The 18074-nt window shown below is 49.1% G+C and overlaps 1 protein-coding gene across 2 annotated transcripts; it reads left to right on the forward strand.

The window, feature by feature from the left end:
- Window positions 1–692: 692 nt before the first annotated feature.
- On the forward strand, window positions 693–6597 carry DMRTA2 (DMRT like family A2). Of its 2 annotated transcripts, XM_024345697.3 has the most exons (3): window positions 693–1048; window positions 2613–3179; window positions 4422–6597. In XM_024345697.3, the coding sequence occupies exons 2-3, from the start codon at window positions 2621–2623 to the stop codon at window positions 5480–5482; spliced, it is 1620 nt and encodes a 539-aa protein (XP_024201465.1). In that variant the 5' UTR covers window positions 693–1048; window positions 2613–2620; the 3' UTR covers window positions 5483–6597. The 2 variants fall into 2 exon arrangements, with proteins under 2 accessions (XP_024201465.1, XP_063636615.1); XM_063780545.1 differs by lacking the exon at window positions 693–1048 and having other exon boundaries at window positions 2559–3179.
- Window positions 6598–18074: the final 11477 nt, after the last annotated feature.

An 18074-nucleotide genomic window follows, 5' to 3' on the forward strand; every position in this document is an offset into this window, starting at 1 on the left:
CTTCATAAACCACACTTACCCTCCAGGATGACTATCGTATCAGGACTTTTAAAATAAAGTAACTGAGCTTTAAAGGAGACAGGAGGAAAAAACCAAAGCAGCCCCCAACTACCCCAAACTCGTCGGATTTGGGAGCGCGCCGAAACATAGCAGGAAGAAGGCAGGAAAAATCGTCCTGGCATTTATGCCTTGAACACCCTCCCTTCCCCACCCCCGCACCCTTGTCCCGCCCCCACCCCGACCGCAGTAATTGAATTGTCACCTGCCCCCCATCCCGCCCCAGGGCTCCAGAGCCACTTGGGAAGCTCGGCTTTGCCAAGCGCCCCAGGCCAGTAAGAGCGGTGCAGCCGAGCCGGCGCCCCAGAAGCCGAGAGGTTACACAAGTCTACGCAGAGAGGCGCACCGGACACGGTAATTAGGAGCAATTCACACGCTCTCGGGCGCACGGAAACTACTTGTCACGAAATTTTCAACGCTCCTCCTCGCCCACTTTTTTCCACTCCTTTCCTGGCGCGCCCCCTCCCCTCCCGGAGGCACGCAGTGGAGCTTTTGGAGTTTCGAATCTTTCGGACACTGTAGAATGCGGGGCTCCCCGGGCGCGGGCCCGGCCAATCAGAGCGCCGTCTGCCTCCCCTGGCCAATGGCAGGCGCCACATTGTTGTCCAATTCTGTCTAATGGAGCCCTAAGGAGCAACAATAGAGCGGGCGAGCGGCTCATTGAGAGTCTGGCAGCGCCGGGCAACTGGGCCCCGGCTGCGCGCAGCGTCCGGCGCGCACCGCGAGGGGACCCGGCACGGCGAGAGTCAGGTCGCGGGTTCCAACCACGCGGCCCGCAGACGAGCCTCCGACCCGGATTTCTGAAGGGAGGGTTGGACTGCGCTGCGTTCTGAGGGGTCCGGAAGTTCGGACATGGTGACTGAAGGAGGGTGACGTGGTCAGATAAGGGGCCGGGGGCAAAGGGAAGCGGCCAAGAGCTCCAGCGTCGCCAGTGGAGCCGTGAGGCGCGTGCAGCGCCAGCGGAGGAGGAGGATCCCGGAGCCCAAGGCAGGTAGTTGAGGGCCGCAGGGAGAGCAGTGGGTGGCGACCTGGTCTGCGGCCCCTGTTGAGGAGGCCTGGGCCCCGTGGGCCTTAGGGACGCCCGAAGGGTCTGGGAGAGGAGGCAACGCTCATAGAGAGGAGGTCTGGGACTCTCGGACGGAGACACAAGGACTCTGTCGCGGGCTCTGGCAGGGACGGGGAACGCGGGAAGCAGAGGAGACCGCGGCAGAAGCGGGGAGCTGGGCCTGCTTGGGCCTTATGGGGCTGCGGCGTGGGAGGGACTCTGGTGTCCGTTTATGGCCACTTGCGAAGGCGACTCCCCTGGCTTGGTGCGGCCTGCTGGGCCATCCGTGTCCTAGGACCCCAACTCTGAGATCAGAACGCAGGAGCCTGCGCTCGAGCGGAGTCCCCTGGGACCCCAAGACGGGGAGGGCGTGTCTGACGACTCTGTCCCTAAACCCGGAGGGGAGGGGAGGGCAGTGTGAGGTGGTCTTCGAGAAAGATCCCCCTCCCGAAATGCCTAACTTTTCGCAGGATACGTCTTCCGCCCCGACTACTACAGACTGCGAAGCTAAAAAACTGCACCACAGGTTTTACCCAATCCCCTCCCCCAGCATTTGCCTGTGGGGTTTTTTCTTACACATTCCCCTCTCCCAGGCGCGGCCCCTGGATCCCGGACACCCAGATCAGCTGCTTTTCACTGTTTTCCTTGCCCATGAAGCTCATCTTTGGGCTGGGTTTGCCTATACAGAAAGTTTCTTTGGCCGAATTTTTCTCTTTAATACTTCCCAGTCCTAAGCTAAATTCCACATACATTTTCTCTCTCACTCTCTGGAGGCCCTCACCGTGGAACTTTTGGCGCTCACATTTTTACGGGTCCCAGAGCCACTGGGCCTAACTTTGCCCAAGTTGTTTCCTCGTCCTCACTCTGCTTCCTAAAGCTATTCTTTCTGTTGCTGATTTTTCTCTCCAAAGCTTCTGCCCCAAACGGCATTAAAAATAAACAAACAAAAAGATACAAAACTCCGGCCCAACCGGCCTTCACATCTGCGCCTTCACATCTCTCTCCTCTTCACCCTTCCACCAAACTGACCGTTTTGCTCCGGGTTTTCCTGTTTTGCCCTTGGCATCAGCCTAACTTCTGGGCCCAAACTGTCGCTCTAATCCCAGTCCCGTCAAACGAACATTTCTCTCACCTGTCTCACCCCAATTAGGCTAAGCTTTGGGGTATCATCTTAACTTTTCCAAATCCTCATTACAGCCATCTGAATCAGTGACTTTCACACTTTACATGTCTCTTTATTTTTTCCAGCGGAATCACTAATTCAGACAAAATCTTACCCCTAGCGTGTATATCAGGTCTAAGAGCAGCCGTGGCCAGACTGGGGTGAAGGCGCTAGGGCTCACAAGGAGGTTCCGACTGCACCTCCTCCCAGCAATTCTGGCCCCTCTAGCCCAGCCTCCGCGGTCCAAATTTCCCTCTCCAGCTTGGGTTCCTCAAGGCGGCGCTTTGGCCTAGCGCGCGGTGTGCTCCTCACCAGGTCTCTCCCCTCTCCCACCTTCTTTCCCGTCAGGTCCTGTCATGGAGCTGCGCTCGGAGCTGCCCAGCGTGCCCGGCGCGGCGACGGCGGCGGCGGCAACAGCGACGGGGCCGCCTGTGGCGTCGGTGGCGTCGGTGGCGGCAGCCGCGGCGGCCGCCGCATCGCTACCGGTAAGCGTGGCAGGCGGCTTGCTGCGGGGGCCGCCACTGTTGCTGCGGGCAGCCGAGAAGTACCCGCGGACCCCCAAGTGCGCGCGCTGTCGCAACCATGGCGTGGTGTCGGCCCTCAAGGGCCACAAACGCTACTGTCGCTGGAAGGACTGCCTGTGCGCCAAGTGCACGCTCATCGCGGAGCGCCAGCGTGTCATGGCGGCGCAGGTGGCGCTGCGCAGGCAGCAGGCGCAGGAGGAGAACGAGGCGCGCGAGCTGCAGCTGCTCTACGGCACTGCCGAGGGGCTGGCGCTGGCCGCCGCCAACGGCATCATCCCCCCGAGGCCCGCCTACGAGGTCTTCGGTTCAGTGTGCGCCGCCGACGGCGGGGGACCTGGAGCGGGAGCGCCCGCGGGGACCGGAGGCGGAGCAGCTGGCGCAGGGGGCTCAGGTGAGAGCGCGGCCAGGCCGCAGGTAGGGGCAGCAGGATCGTAGCTCTGGGGCGCGGGGCCCAGGGGCTTGTCTCGGTTCAGAAAGAGTAGAACCCCCGTGTCCAGTCGCCGCGACTGCTAGGGTTCACCGCTCGCCCAGCCTCGGGTATGGAGCGTGGGTACAGAAACTCTCCTTTCTCCCGCTTCTGGAGCATTTGCACTTTACCCCTTTCTCCTGCATCGGGCCGAAATGTACACGCTTTAATTTTTTTACTCGCCTCTACCCAAACGCAGGCAGGTCCCTGCTTCTTTGCTTCGTCTTCTCCCCAGGTGGAAACCTGCGCATCTTCGTTCGCTCTGCGCTTCTCCACAGGCCCTTTCCCTCTGCTCCTTCCCAACTCCCTTAAGGAATCCCCCCACTTTAACTGACACCCTAGGTTTTGAGACGCCCTAGGTTCTGAGACGCCCTAGTTTCTTTTCCCCTTCTCGCGTTCCTAACGCCCTCTGGACAACCGCTTGCTGCGCCCTCCCTCCTTCTAGTTTCTTCCGCACCCTACCTGGTTTCTCAGGTCTGCTTTCCTATGTCTTTTCCTCTTCGCTTCCTACTGCCTGCCTAGCACCACCCTCTTTTTCTGGACCCCCGTGGCTTTTTGTGGGGAGGGAAGAAATTAGGCCAGAGCCGTTGAGGGAAAGGAGGGATCCGCTCTAAACTTGGGAGGGAAGAACTTCTCAGGTCTCAATTTTGGAAAGGGTGGATTAGAAATAGGGGCTGTACTTCTGCCTGTAGAGAAGCTTGGGACCTCCTAGATAACCAAGGCGCCTTTCCTTACAGGCTGCACTTCCAGGGCAGGCATTTTCTATACAGTGGGCTCTTCTGTACAGCGTGGTTAGGCAGAAGTTATGTTGTCTCTTGTTTGAACCCTGGACCTGGCCACTTCTCCACGGCAGGGCAGGACTGGAAGGGAAGTTAAGGGTGGAGGTGTTGGGGCACAGACGTGGGGAAAGCAGCACTGAACATCGAGTTTACAGGGCACAGGTAGTTGGGGTTCTGAGGAGTACAGAAAGAGAGGGAGCCCTGGGGTCAGGGCTGTAGGGGCTCAGAGCGGAAGGAATGCTAGAGCAAAAAGAAAGAGGGGCACTGCAGCCTAGTGAATAAGGGCTGTGGGGCTGAGGGAGAGGAAACTGAGATCCAAAGGGCCGAGGTGCTGTGACTGCTGTCTTCTAGCTAACCGCTCCTCACGACACGTTTTCTCCCCTCCCAGAGGCCAAGTTGCAGAAGTTTGACCTGTTTCCTAAGACGCTGCTGCAGGCAGGCCGCCCGGGCAGCCCGCCGCCGCCGCCGGTGAAGCCCTTATCACCCGACGGCGCAGACTCGGGGCCCGGGACGTCGTCCCCAGAGGTGCGGCCCGGCTCAGGCTCGGAGAACGGCGATGGCGAATCCTTTTCTGGTTCGCCCCTAGCTCGGGCCTCCAAAGAGGCAGGTGGCAGCTGCCCAGGCAGCGCTGGCCCTGGCGGTGGCGGCGAGGAGGACAGCCCGGGCTCCGCTAGCCCTCTGGGCTCTGAATCCGGTTCAGAGGCTGACAAAGAAGAGGGTGAGGCCGCGCCGGCGCCAGGGCTGGGCGGAGGCTCGGGTCCACGGCAGCGGACGCCGCTGGACATCTTGACACGCGTGTTCCCAGGCCACCGGCGAGGCGTCCTGGAGCTGGTGTTGCAGGGCTGCGGCGGCGACGTGGTGCAGGCCATCGAGCAGGTGCTGAACCACCACCGTGGGGGCCTGGCGGCCGGCCTGGGCCCTGCGGCGCCCCCAGATAAGGCCGCCGTGGGTGCTGCAGCAGCTGCAGACGACGCGTGGCCCAGCCGCGTCGACGCCGCCGCCGCCGCTGCCGGGGGGCCTGGGCTGCCTGCGCCGCTGCAGGCGGGGCCCGCCGCACCTCCGCACCACAGACCCTTGCTGGCCGGCGCCATGGCGCCTGGGGCGCTGGGCTCGCTGAGCAGCCGCTCGGCCTTCTCGCCGCTGCAGCCCAACGCCAGTCACTTCGGTGCCGACGCGGGCGCCTACCCGCTGGGCGCGCCGCTCGGCCTCAGCCCCCTGCGCCTGGCCTACTCCGCGGCGGCGGCGCACAGCCGCGGTCTGGCCTTCATGGCGCCCTACTCCACTGCCGGCTTGGTGCCCACGCTCGGCTTCCGCCCACCCATGGACTACGCCTTTAGCGATCTCATGCGTGACCGCTCGGCCGCCGCTGCTGCGGCGGTGCACAAGGAGCCGACCTACGGCGGCGGCCTGTACGGGCCTATGGTCAACGGCGCTCCGGAGAAGCAGTAGGGCGAGGGGCCTGGCAGCCGGCCGGTCCCCAAACAGGGACCCCAGCCCTGTTCCCGCGGGTCATCGACCCCTCTTCGCCCAGCGCTCTCTCTGCGCCCTGGCTGGGGTCTTCTCACTCTAAGGTGGTTTTTGGGTTTTGTTTAGGAGGGTGGGTGGGGAAGGCTGAGCAAAGGGGGAGCAGCTACAGACAGGTGCAGTTGTTCTCGGAGGGGGTGCGCGGCCTGGGTCCTCATCTCCTACCTCCGGATCCCTCTTCCAGCCTCACCCGGCCCCCTTTCCGAAAGGCTGGGAATTCATGAGAATTCAGAGGCTGCGACAGCAGCGCAGGCTCCTGCGGCTCCTTAGCTGTGCTCATCCGGCTCTCAGTGGATGGCAGGATAATCCGAGAGTCTTTTCTGTGTCTCCCCAGCCCTCACTTTTAAAAAATTTAAATATTCACTCTAACAAATATAAATTTAGGATGTATAAATCTCTTGGCACTGAGTCTTTGGGACACACATATATATCGATAAAATTGTAAAAAAAAAAAAAAGGAAACAAGTTTTAAGGTGCACTTTCCTCGTTGCGGTATTTGTCGCTCTCTTTGTTGCTTATGCCGATAAGCATGGGTTTCCTTGGTGCAGTGTGTTTTTATATATGTATAAATCTATATATAATCTATACATATATATATACAAGCCAGTGTATAATGTTATAAAATGGAATTCTAAGTTATTAATTGTAATCTGTAGGTGACCTCGGTATTAACGTGAAAAACATTCAAAACAAGCAAAAAAAGGGACAAAATGGAAAAAAATTAGACTATGCGCGCATTATACTTATCAGGTTTATAGATTAAATATATTGGAAACTCGGGATGAATCCTGCCCACCTGCCCCTCTTGCCTGCGGCTGGTCTGTCCCTAAGGAGCCGTCAAGGTGCGCACTGAAGCAGGAACAGAGCGACGTGTGACTGAGCCAGAACCGCCCGCTCGCGGGCCCATCCTCGCCTCCCGGGACTCGCCAAACGCCCTGACTGAAGGGCCCGCAGCGGAAAACGCTGCTGCAGAGCAGCACTTTGTGCTTTCCTTTGCATAGATATGAACTAGAAATAAATGTTATTTTCTAAGAAAACAATGCCGAATCCCGTCCCGCTCCTCGAGAAATAGGGGGTGGGGGTGGGGCGCTGGGGAAGGTCGTGATTTCCCACTCAGGCCGCGGCGCTAAGGAGACGCTTGTCCGAGGTCCCGTGGGATCTCCCACCCTCGGGGCTACTGGGAGAGGAGACTTCCTGTGGTACTCGGAGGACCTATCCCACCAGAGTGGCGCGGGGCTCACAACTCCCGAAGGACCCGCGACCGCTGAGCAGAGGGAACACAGTGTGTACCCCAGCTTGGGCACCCTTGCGGAGGGGTCACCTTGCCCCGGCTCTTAGTTTTTGGATCGCCGGCCCCAGTCTTCACAGGGATCTTGCAAGGCTGGGGGCCCAGTCCCTGCTCTTTCCGAGGTGTAGATTTGGATGTAGCTCGGGCCGCACACTGCGCGCTCCCCATCTCAGATTTGGAACCACAGGCAGCGAAGGCGACGGCTGGGCAGGGTGGTTGCTATCATTCTCCTGACAAGGGCTACAGCCTGGGAGTTATGGGGTTCTGGGGAGTTGGGGGTGGCATGCTGCCTTCCTTGAAAAAGTGTAATTTGGGAGAGGGGCCGTGAGCACGCGACTTCGAGCCAGACCTCGTCTCTCACCCTTTTCACCTTCCCTCCTCACGCCGAGCTCAGCAAATTAGCCGCTCCTGGGCCGACCCTCTCCTTCAACCTCCAGTCCCTCCCGCTCCCCGCAGGGTGACTCCCCCGCTCCAGGAAAAGAGTGACTCCTCCCCTCGGCTGGGTCCGGCGACATCCCAAGGTAAACTTCTGGGGCCGGCTCGAGTTCCGCCAGGCAGTGAAACTTAATAGCAGGACAAGAAAACGGTTTAATAAAGAAGGGCTTTAATGGGGAACTAATTTGATTGAGTTGCCTAATTCCACTTTAATTGGAAAGGGGGTTTGGCTGTCTGGTGATGAAGTGCGAGCGCGATGAGATGAAAGTGGGGGAGAAGGACCCAGAGAAGAAAGATGCCGGCAAGAGCGATGGACGAAAAGGGGATAAAAAAGGAGAAAAAGGAGGGCGAGAGGAGACAGGAGAGGGAAGAGTTAGAAAGAAAAGAGGAAGGCGGGAGAAAGCGTGCGGAAGCTTCTGGGAGTGTAAATTTTCTTGCCCTTGGCCGCTGCGCCCTTTAAAGCCCCGGTGCGCTCCCCCTACCCCAGGTTTTCGGAGCCTCCCAGCCTCTCCTCGTAGGGCAGTTCCGGCCGCCTCATCCCCGTCCTCTGCCCCACCGCACCCAAGGTGTTGGTTTCGGGAAGGACCTACGCTGGGTCCTCTGAGGCTCCTCGGTTCCTGCCGGTGCTCTGGCCGGACCCGAGGGGGCGGCCTGTGGACCCGCGTTACTCATTCCCAAGAACATCTGGAGCGTCACAGACTTAAAGACTATTATATTAGTTCATCCTCGCAGCAAACCGGGGTGAATCCAGAGAGTTGCTTATTACCGGCCCCATTTTACAGAGGAGGAAACTGAGAGCCATCTGGTCCAGGGAATTGTCCAACTTTCCGGGACCCTGGATCACTTCGCCTCTCCACCGCCCCTAGTGGGTCTCCTCCTCTCATGAAGCGGGGTCTGCTGGCCGAGAGTGAGAGGTTTGCGGAAACTCTCCTTCCGTGAACATAGGAGGCCCAGGGAGAAGCAGCGTGCCCCCAAGCGCCCGGGCCTCAGCTCCAGGCTGTCAGCACCTTCGAGTAGAGCTCAGGAAGGCTTCGTGAGCGGTGGGCGTTCTAGGAGTGAGGTAGTGGGGCACCCGAGGTCCCCCGTTCCTGGGCCCGGAGCGTCTCCATGGCCCAGGCCCCGCGGTGGAAGCCCAGGTCGGTCAGTCACAGCCCTTGGCGCCTGGGAACGTACTGCGCCCACGGTGCGCCCCTGACCCGCTGCCCATTGCACAGTCAGGAACAGGGAGGCGCAGAGACCTGCAATGACCGGCCTGGGGTCGCACACCCAGGCCCCAGGGAGCCAGTATCTGAACTCCAGACTCTGGCCTGGTGGCAGGGGCAGGGGGGCGATTGAGTCTCCGCTTCTGGGAGCTTCCGCAGCCGGCAGGAGGGGACTGCGGCCTGAGCTCCGCTGGGATCAGCACTAGGGAGGAGTGTGGGGTACCCCGGTCTCGGGCGGCGTTCCCACCCTGGAAAGAGAGGGCAGTGGCGGCAGCGTTACCTCTTTTCCTCCTGGGAGAAGGGGAAACGGGAATCCCCTTCCTGACCGCTACTGTCCACGTTTATTCCTGAATGCTTCCCAAAGCAAGCTGGAGCCGACTCGGTCTGGGCAGTGGGAGGATGCGAACCCGGGCCGCCGCGGGTAGCTCCGACTGGTGGGGAGCTTCCCCGCCCCACCCCTCCTGCACAACAGCAGCAGCAGCGACACACAAGCACCTACTGTATGCCAAGTCCTGTACCAACCATGTTCCCCAGCAGAATCCTGCTCAGTGGGCCAGGAAGAGCCTAGAGCCGGGGTCCAGGCTCAATCGCTGGCTGGGGTTATTCTTTCTTGAATTACTTCAGTCAGCAAATATTTGCTAAGTACTTAATGTATGTCAGGCCCAGTTCTAGGACCCTGGGATACACAAGTGCACACAAGGGAGATCTGGCCGGGGAAGGCCACTTCCGCAAGGCACTCTGCCTCAATTAAATGGTGGAATAGTGGGGTCTGTCTCTCTGGATGCTGTGATGAGTAAATGAAATAATATCCAAAAGCTCTCAGCTCAGTGCTTGCTCACTAGGTGTTCACTATTACAATTCTCATATCCTTTGGTGTGGATGGTGTGGCCCCATTTAACAAAGGAGTCAACAGCTCAGAGGGATCCAGTGACTGGAGCAAATGGGGCTTCTGAGCCCTCTAAAGTGTCACAGATTATGGGAGACACTCCCCCTAGGGCAAGGGGCCACACAGACAGATGGGAGAGTGTGGTTCTGTAAATGCCTCAGAGGAAGTGAGCTGAGTCCTGAGGAGGTTGGTGAGGGGCAGCATTGTGATCTGTTGTAGGACATTGGGGAGGCAGTTAGGGGTCCCACTGGACTAGCAGATGGAAAGGGAGGAGGTGGAGACAGGCTGTTGAGGTTGCACAGAGTCAGACGTTAGATCATGGAGAAACTTCAGTGCCAGAAACTGGGCCTGGACTTCAGTACTGAGAGCTGTTGACAACAGGACCTGGTAAGATTTGCATCTGGATTTGGTAGATTATTTGGAGACAGGCCCAACCTCTCCCTCAGGAGCCGTGACAAATGGTTGTGCCAAAAAGGGATCAGTGGAAGTAGGGAGAGGGAGAGAAGAGGGCCCTTTCAAGAACTGCTAGGAGCCAAACTACCCACTGTTGATCCAGTGTTGGGAGTAAGTAAGGAAGAGGGCTGATTCCCACCTGGAGCAGAGACAAGATTTGATGGCGGGGAGAAGAAGCTTCATGTTCAACTTCAGAGTTTGAGGGACATGTAGGTCTTCTCAGCATGGACACCAAATGGTAGAAAGAGTCAGCTGTTGTCTTGGAGGAATGAGGTGGCCCAGCTCCCTGTCCCCTGAGGACACAGGACTCCCTTAGTGGAGGCCATGGGCCTGGGAGAGGTGTTGAGACCCTCTCACCATGTCTCTTGGTGCCAAGAGGACTGGCCTCTTAACATAACAGACCATGCCTCCTCCATGAAGGTCACCTCTGCCTGGAAAGCTCTTCTCGTTTTTCTCTTCTTTAAGGATTCTCCTCACCTTCCCTAGGGTCCAGTTTCACAGGTAGACTCACTGTGAACCAATGAAGCTTAAACTTCAGGGCTCCACACCTGGCATGTTCCTCTCAAGGTCTTGCACTTTGTGCATACAGTCAAGCGACTTCTATCTTAAAACTTCAGGCCCCATTAAAAACCGCAACTGCCCGCTGGGCATGGTGGCTCACACCTGTAATCCCAACACTTTGGGAGGCCGAGGCAGGTGGATCACGAGGTCAGGAGATCAAGACCATCCAGGCTAACACAGTGAAACCTCATCTCTACTAAAAATACAAAAAATTAGCCGGGCATGGTGGCAGCCACCTGTAGTCCAAGCTACTTGGGAGGCTGAGGCAGAAGAATGGCGTGAACCCAGGAGGCGGGGCTTGCAGTGAGCAGAGATCACTGTACTCCAGCCTGGACAACAAAGCGAGACTCTGTCTCAAAAACAAAAAACAAACAAACAAAAAACAAAAAAACTGCATCTGCCACTGCCCAGTTTAGCTGCACCCTCATGGCTGCCTGTTCCTGTTAACTATTGTTGCATAACAAATGACCCTGAAATGTAGTGGTTTAAACAATAACCATTTTATTGCATCATTTATGGGTCAGAAATTTGGGCAGAGCTTTTTTATTGTTGACCAAGATCTCTTGGTGGTATTCAGCTGGTAGATGTGTTGGTCTGGAGACCCCAAGACAGGTTCAGTCACATCTGTGATTCCTTGGTATGGATGGCTGGAAGGCTGGGCTCAGCTGGACAGTTGATTGGAACACTTCCATCATGGTATCCTCCAGATATCAGACTTTTTACATGTTGACTCAGGGTTCCAAGGCAGATGTTCCAGAGAGCAAAGTGGAAGCTACAGGGCCTTTTATGACTTAACCCCATAGGTCAGAGAATGTGACAAGAGTGTATTATTTGCAAGTTATTGACTCTCAAGTCACACTGACTTAAAAAGAAGGAATTTTCTCCTTTTTTTCTTCTTCATAGTAATGACAATAATAATTATAGACATTTACAACTAAAATTTCCAGAGTTTATCTCCGGAAAAGTCGGAACCAGGTGCTCAAACACCATCAACTGAGCTGCTTTTCTCCATCTCTTAGATCAGCTGTACTCTAAGTTGTCTTCATATCAGGCAGACTTTCTCCAAATGAAGTGCAAATGGCCATTGGTGACCTCAGGCTTGCATTCTACTTTCTCTTTTGTAGTTAAACAAAACATCTTGGAAATGACTCATTGACTAGACTTTTGTCATCTTTCCATCCCAGAACCAATGGAAAATCAAGCTTTCAGGATAGCTGAATGTTTGCCCATTTCAGCCCTAAATTGTCTTTGTCTTAGCATTTTAGGGTAAGAGCTTTAGAAGGATGTTACTTGCTTTTCCATTTTCTTTTCCGAAGGCTACTGAGATGCTCCAGGTGTTCTTTGATTCAGCGTCTTGTGATGTGCCATAACAGAGTCGTGGGATCTTATTAGAGTGAGGGTTCACTGGCTTTGGCACTAAGAAATGCTTTTCCAGTGTGTTTTTTATTTTAAAAACTTTTTACTATGAAAAATTTCAAGTGTATAAGAAAGTAGAGAATAGTATAATAAATCTGAATATTTGTATACTAATCTCATAACTTTAATAACTATTTAACATTTTGTCATATTTATTTCACCTTAGTTTTCCTTTGATGTATTTAAAAGCAAATTACAGACATTGTGAAATGTCACTCTGAAATACCTCAATGTGAATACCTCATCACTAAAACGTGAGGATATTTTCTTACAAAGCCACAGTACGTTAGTATACTATCAATATTAAAAATAATCCCTTTATATAACCTAATATTCAATATATATTAACATTTATCTAATTGCCCCAGTTGGAAATTTTTTTTAATTTAACAATTGATTTGTTCAAACCAGGATTTGGTTGCCTATAGCAGACACTGTCAGAGCCCCACCCATAGCCCTTGACCTTTCAGTCTACTGATTTCCAACTTCCAAGATCAGTTTCTCTGTGCCTAAGGGCTTCTATTCTAGAACCACAAAAGGGAGACATACCAGGGTTGTAATGATGGGACCCATCCTTCCTAGAGAAGGCAATAAGAAGGCTCGTTGTTTGTAGAATATTTAAAACAATAATAATACTAAAAATTGGTCTGCTTTTTAAGTTATTACCATTTCCCAGCAATTCTGAACAATGTCAGAGATAAAATATTTCTCACCTCAAAGAACTTTTGTTGGTCTAAATTCTAAACAGGCCCTGCAGTGATTGTTGAGTTTAAATTATGTGTGTGTGTATACACACAAACACACACACTATACATATTTCTTTATTTATATATATCACAAATTGTCACAACTATTATTTTTTGTTTACATACAGTAAAATTGACTTTTTCATAGTACATTTCTAAAAGGTTGACCGTATGTATATATTTGTCTAACCACCATCACAATCAGGATTCAGAACAGCTCTATCACCCCAGAAAGCTTCCCTGTGCTGCCCCTTTATAATCAAATCCTCCCCCCCTACCCCTAATCTCTGGAAACCACTGATCTGTTCTCTGTTTCTCTGTCTTTACAGTTTCTTCTTTTCCAGAATGTTATACAAATGAAACCAGACAGTATGTAGCCTTTTGAGACTGGCTTCTTTCACTTATCATAATCCCTTTGCGATCCATCCAAGTTATTGCACGTGTCAATAGTCCATTCCTTTTTATTGCTGAATAATATTCAGTTGTATTGATCTATCACTATTTGTTTATTCATTCACAGTTACAGGACATTTGGGTTGTTTCAGTTTTTGGTAATTACAAATGAGGTTGCTATAAATGTTCACAAACAGGCTTTTGTGTGATCACAAGTTTTCGCTTCTCCAGGTAAATACCTCCCCAATCCTAGAGGAGTTTCTGCATCTAATCTACTTTCTGTCTCTATAAATTTGTTTAGTCTGGACAATTCATATAAATAGAATTATACAATATATGGTCTTTTGTGACTGGCTTCTTTCACTTAGCATAAATGTTTTCAAGGTTCATCCCTGTTGTATCATGCATCAGTTCATCATTCCTTTTCATAGCCAAATAATATTCATATATATATTCATATATATATATATAATTTATCCATTCATCAGTTGATGGACATTTGGGTTGTTTCCACTTTTTGACTATTATGAATACTTCTGCTATATGTGTTCATTCTCTTGGTATATACTTAGGAGTGGAATTGCTGGGTCATTTTTCTCTATGTTAATCTTTGGAGGAACTACCAAAATTTTTTTTTACACAGCAGCTGCATCATTTTACATTCCCACAAGCAGTGCAATAGGGTATCCGTTTCTTCACATCCTCACCAACACCTGTTTTTATCTGTTTTTTTTTTTTTTTTTTTTTTTTTTCGAGACAGGATCTCACTCTGTCGCCCAGGCTGGAGTGCAGTGGTGCAATCACAGCTCACTGTAGCCTCGACCTCTGGGCTCAAGTGATCCTCTCACATCAGCCTCCTGAGTAGCTGGGACTGCAAATGCATGCCACCATGCCCAGCTAATTTTTAAATTTTTTGTAGACATGGGGTCTCCTTATGTTTATTTGCCCAAGCTCATCTTGAACTGCTGGACTCAAGCAATCCTCCTGCCTCAGCCTCCCAAAGTGATGGCCTTACAAGTGTGAGCTACTTTGCCTGGACATTTTTATCTATCTTTTTAATTCTAGCCATCCTAGTGGGTGTGAAGTGGCATCTCGTTGTGGTTCTGATTTGTATTTCCCTGACAATTAATAATGTCGAACATCTTTTCATGTGTTTTCTGGCCACTTGTGTATCTTCTTTGGAAAAATGTCTATTCAAGTCATTTGACTACTTTGAAATTGTATTTTTTTTTTTACTACTGAATCGTAAAATTTATTTATATCTTCTAGATACAAGCCCCTTATCAGTTAGATGACTTACAAGTATTTTCTTCCATTCTGTGGTTTGTCTTTTCACTTTCTTGGTGGTGTCTTTTGTAACACAAAAGTTTTGAGTTTTGATGAAGTCCAGTTCATCTGTTTTTTTTTTCTTTTGTAGTTTGTATTTTTTGTATTACATCTAAGAAGCCACTACCTAGACCAAGGTCATGAAGATTTACATCTAGATTTTCTTCTTCAAAGAGTTTTATAGTTTTAGCTCTTATATGTAAGTTTTTAATTCATTTTTAGTTAATTTTTGCATATGTATGAGATATTATCTTAATTCATTCTTTTACATGTGAATATCCAATGGTCCCAGCATTATTTGTTGAAAAGACTATACCTCAAAGGATAAATGCTTGAAGGGATAGGTACTCCACTTCCCATGATGTGATTATTACACATTGCATGTCTGTATCAAAATATCTCACATACCAAATAAATATATACCTGATATGTACCCACAAAAATTAAAAGTACAAAGATTTTAAAAAGAAAGATTATTCTTTCCCCATTGAATTGTCTTGGGACCCTTGTCAAAACTCAGTTAACCCTGAGAAGAGCTTTGACAATGAAAGAAAACAAAAAACCTAAATGAAAAGAATCCCTCAATTAACCATAAATGTGAGGGCTTATTTCTGAACTCTGTTTATTCTATTGATTTATATACCTATCTTTATACCAGTACCACACTGTATCAATTACTGTATCTTTGTAGTAAGTTTGAAATTGGGAAGTATGAGACTTCCAACTTCTTTTCCAAGATTGTTTTGACTACACGGTGTCCCTTGAATTTCCATATAAATTTTAGAATCAGCCTGTCAATTTCTACAAAGTAGTTAGCTGGAAACTGATGTGAATAGCATTAAATTTGTAGATCAACTTGAGAAGTATTACCATCTTAACAATATTAAGTCTTTCATCCATGAACATGGGATGTCTTTCTATTTATTAGGGTCTTCTTTAATTTCTTTCAACAATACTTTGTAGTTTTCAGAGTATAAGTTTTGCATTTCTTTTGCTAAATATATTCCAAAGTATTTTACTGTTTTCGATATTGCTGTAAATTGAATTGTTTCCTTAATTTCATATTTGGATTGTTCTTTACAAATGTATAGAAATATGATTGATTTATGAATATTGACCTAGTATCCTGCAACCTTACCAAACTAATTTGTTAGTTCTAATTGTTTTCAGTGGGTTCCTTAGGATATTCCTTTTACAAGATTATGTCTTTTGAAAACAGGTAGTTTCACTTATTCATTTAAAATCTGGATGCCTTTTATTTCATTTTCTTGCCTAATTTTCCTGGCTAGAACCTTCAGTAAAATGTTGAATATAAGCAGCAAGACTGGATATCCTTGTTTTGTTCTTGTTCTTCAGGTGAAATCATTTAGTCTTTCCCCATTAAATATCATGTTAGTTGTTATTTTTTGTAGATGTCCTTTATCAGGTTGAAGAAGTTTCCTTCTATTCTAGTTTACTGAATGTTTTTATTATAATGAGGTGTTAAATTTTATATATTTTATAAAATGTTTTTTTCCTGCATCAGTTGAGAAAATCATATGGTTTTTATCATTTACTCTATTGATATGGTATATATATATATATATATATATATATATATATATATATATTTTTTTTTTTTTTTTGAGATGGAGTCTTGCTCTGTTTTCCAGGCTGGAGTGAAGTGATGTGATCTCGGCTCACTGCAACCTCCACCTCCTGGGTTCCAGTGATGATTCTGCCTCAGCCTCCCAAGTAGTTGGGACTACAGGCACATGCCAGCATGCCTGCCTAATTTTTGTACTTTTAGTAGAGATGGGGTTTCACCATGTTGGCCAGGTGATCTCAAACTCCTGACCTCAGGTGATCTGCCTGCCTCAGCCTCCCAAAGTACTGGGATTACAGGCATGAGCCACTGCACCCTGCCATGATATGGTATATTCTATTAATTGGTTTTCAAATTTTAAAGCAACTTCATAATCTTGGGTTAAATCCCACTTGCTCATGGTGTATAATACTTTTTGTATGTTGCTGAATTTAGCCTGTTAGTATTTTGCTGAGAATTTTTAAATCTATATTCATAAAAGATACTGGTCTATAGTTTTCTTTTCTTGTGATGTCTTCGTCTGGTTTTAGTACCAAAATAATCTGGTCTCATAGAATGAGTTGGGAAGTGGTCCCTCCTCTTTGATTTTTTGGAAAAGTTTGTGAAGAATTAGTATTAATTCTTTAAGTGTTTGGCAGAATTCGCCAATAAAACCATCTAGGTCTGGGGTTTTCTTTATGGGTAGGTTTTGATTACTAATTCAATCTCTTGTTATAGACCTGTTCAGATCTATAACATATGTCTATAATAAGGAATTTGTTCCTTATTATTTCTGTAAGGTCAGTAGTAATGTCCCTTCTTTCACTCCTGCTTTTAGCTTTTTTATTTTTGTTTTTTGAGACAGAGTCTTGCCCTGTCACCCAGGCTGGAGTGCAGTAGCACAATCTCGGCTCACTGCAAACTCCACCTCCTAGGTTCAAGTGATTCTCCTGCCTCAGCCTCCCAAGAAGCTGGGATTAGAGACATGTGCCACCACGCCTGGCTAATTTTTGTATTTTTAGTAGAGATGAGTTTTCACCATATTGGCCAGGTTGGTCTTGAACTACTGACCTCAATTTGATCTGCCCTCCTCGGCCTCCCTCCCAAAGTGCTGGGATTACAGGCATGAGCCACTATGCCTGGCCCCCCTATTTCTTTCTTTTCTTTCTTTTTTTTTTTTTAAGATTTATACCTATTTGGTCTCCAATTGTTCATTACTATTATATAGATGAACATTTCATATTTGAATGCTGACATTGTATCAAGAACTTTGCTGCATTCACTTATTATTTATAGGAGTTTGCTTGTATATTCCTTGGAATTTCCTACATGGATAATCATGTCATCTGTAAGTAAGGATAGTTTTACTACAATATTGAATAGGAGTGATGAGAATAGAGATTCTTGCTTTGTCCCATTTTGGAGTGCAAACATTCAGTCTTACCCCATTAAATATGGTATTAGTACTGGGTGTGGTGTTCTGGGATTCAGGCTGCCTCTAAGTCCAGGCTGGGAGATATTGGAGGAATAAAAACCAAGAAAACTCACCATATAGCAATGATTCTTCAAGTTTTGGTTTCCTTTCCCAATCCTCTTGTTACTATTTACTTTTCAGAGTCCTCAGATTGCTGCTTCATGCATTCTTTCCAGGATTTTTTGTTGCATTCAATGTGAGAGACAGGGCTAAATGTGCTTACTTCATCTTAACTGGAACCGGAACCAAATGATCACTTTTAAATTACATATTCTTCACTATGCACTGTATTCTACATGGAAGTTCATTCAGAGGAATCCCAGTTAAACAGTCAGTCCCAACATATGTAGACTCAGCATATAAGCCACATTTATTTCAAGAGTAAGTTTGTAAAGGTTTGGAACTGTGGGCGCTTGCTTAGTGTGCAGTTTGTTTCTCCAACCTCTGTTGTACTACATATTCCTATTTAAATGGTAGATATGAAACAAATGATAGTTTAGTGAGTTGAAGGTGAAGAATCAGAACCTGAGTTATTTAAATCTGTTACTTTATGTGCCCTCTTAGAGATTTTATTTGTGTTAAAAATTTAAAACAGTAAAACAAAGTGTGAATTCTGAGGCACAATATTTTTGTTTGGTATGCATGGTGCAGTTCATGTAAAAATGGGAGATATTAATCCCAAATCATTACTTGTCTCTTTTATAATCATTCTCTGAATCTTTATGGTGTTCACACTTTCAGAAGTGTTTTTAATGTGTGACATTTGTTCAAAC

Source organism: Pan troglodytes, chromosome 1 (assembly GCF_028858775.2).
Source record: "Pan troglodytes isolate AG18354 chromosome 1, NHGRI_mPanTro3-v2.0_pri, whole genome shotgun sequence".
Taxonomy (NCBI): domain Eukaryota; kingdom Metazoa; phylum Chordata; class Mammalia; order Primates; family Hominidae; genus Pan; species Pan troglodytes.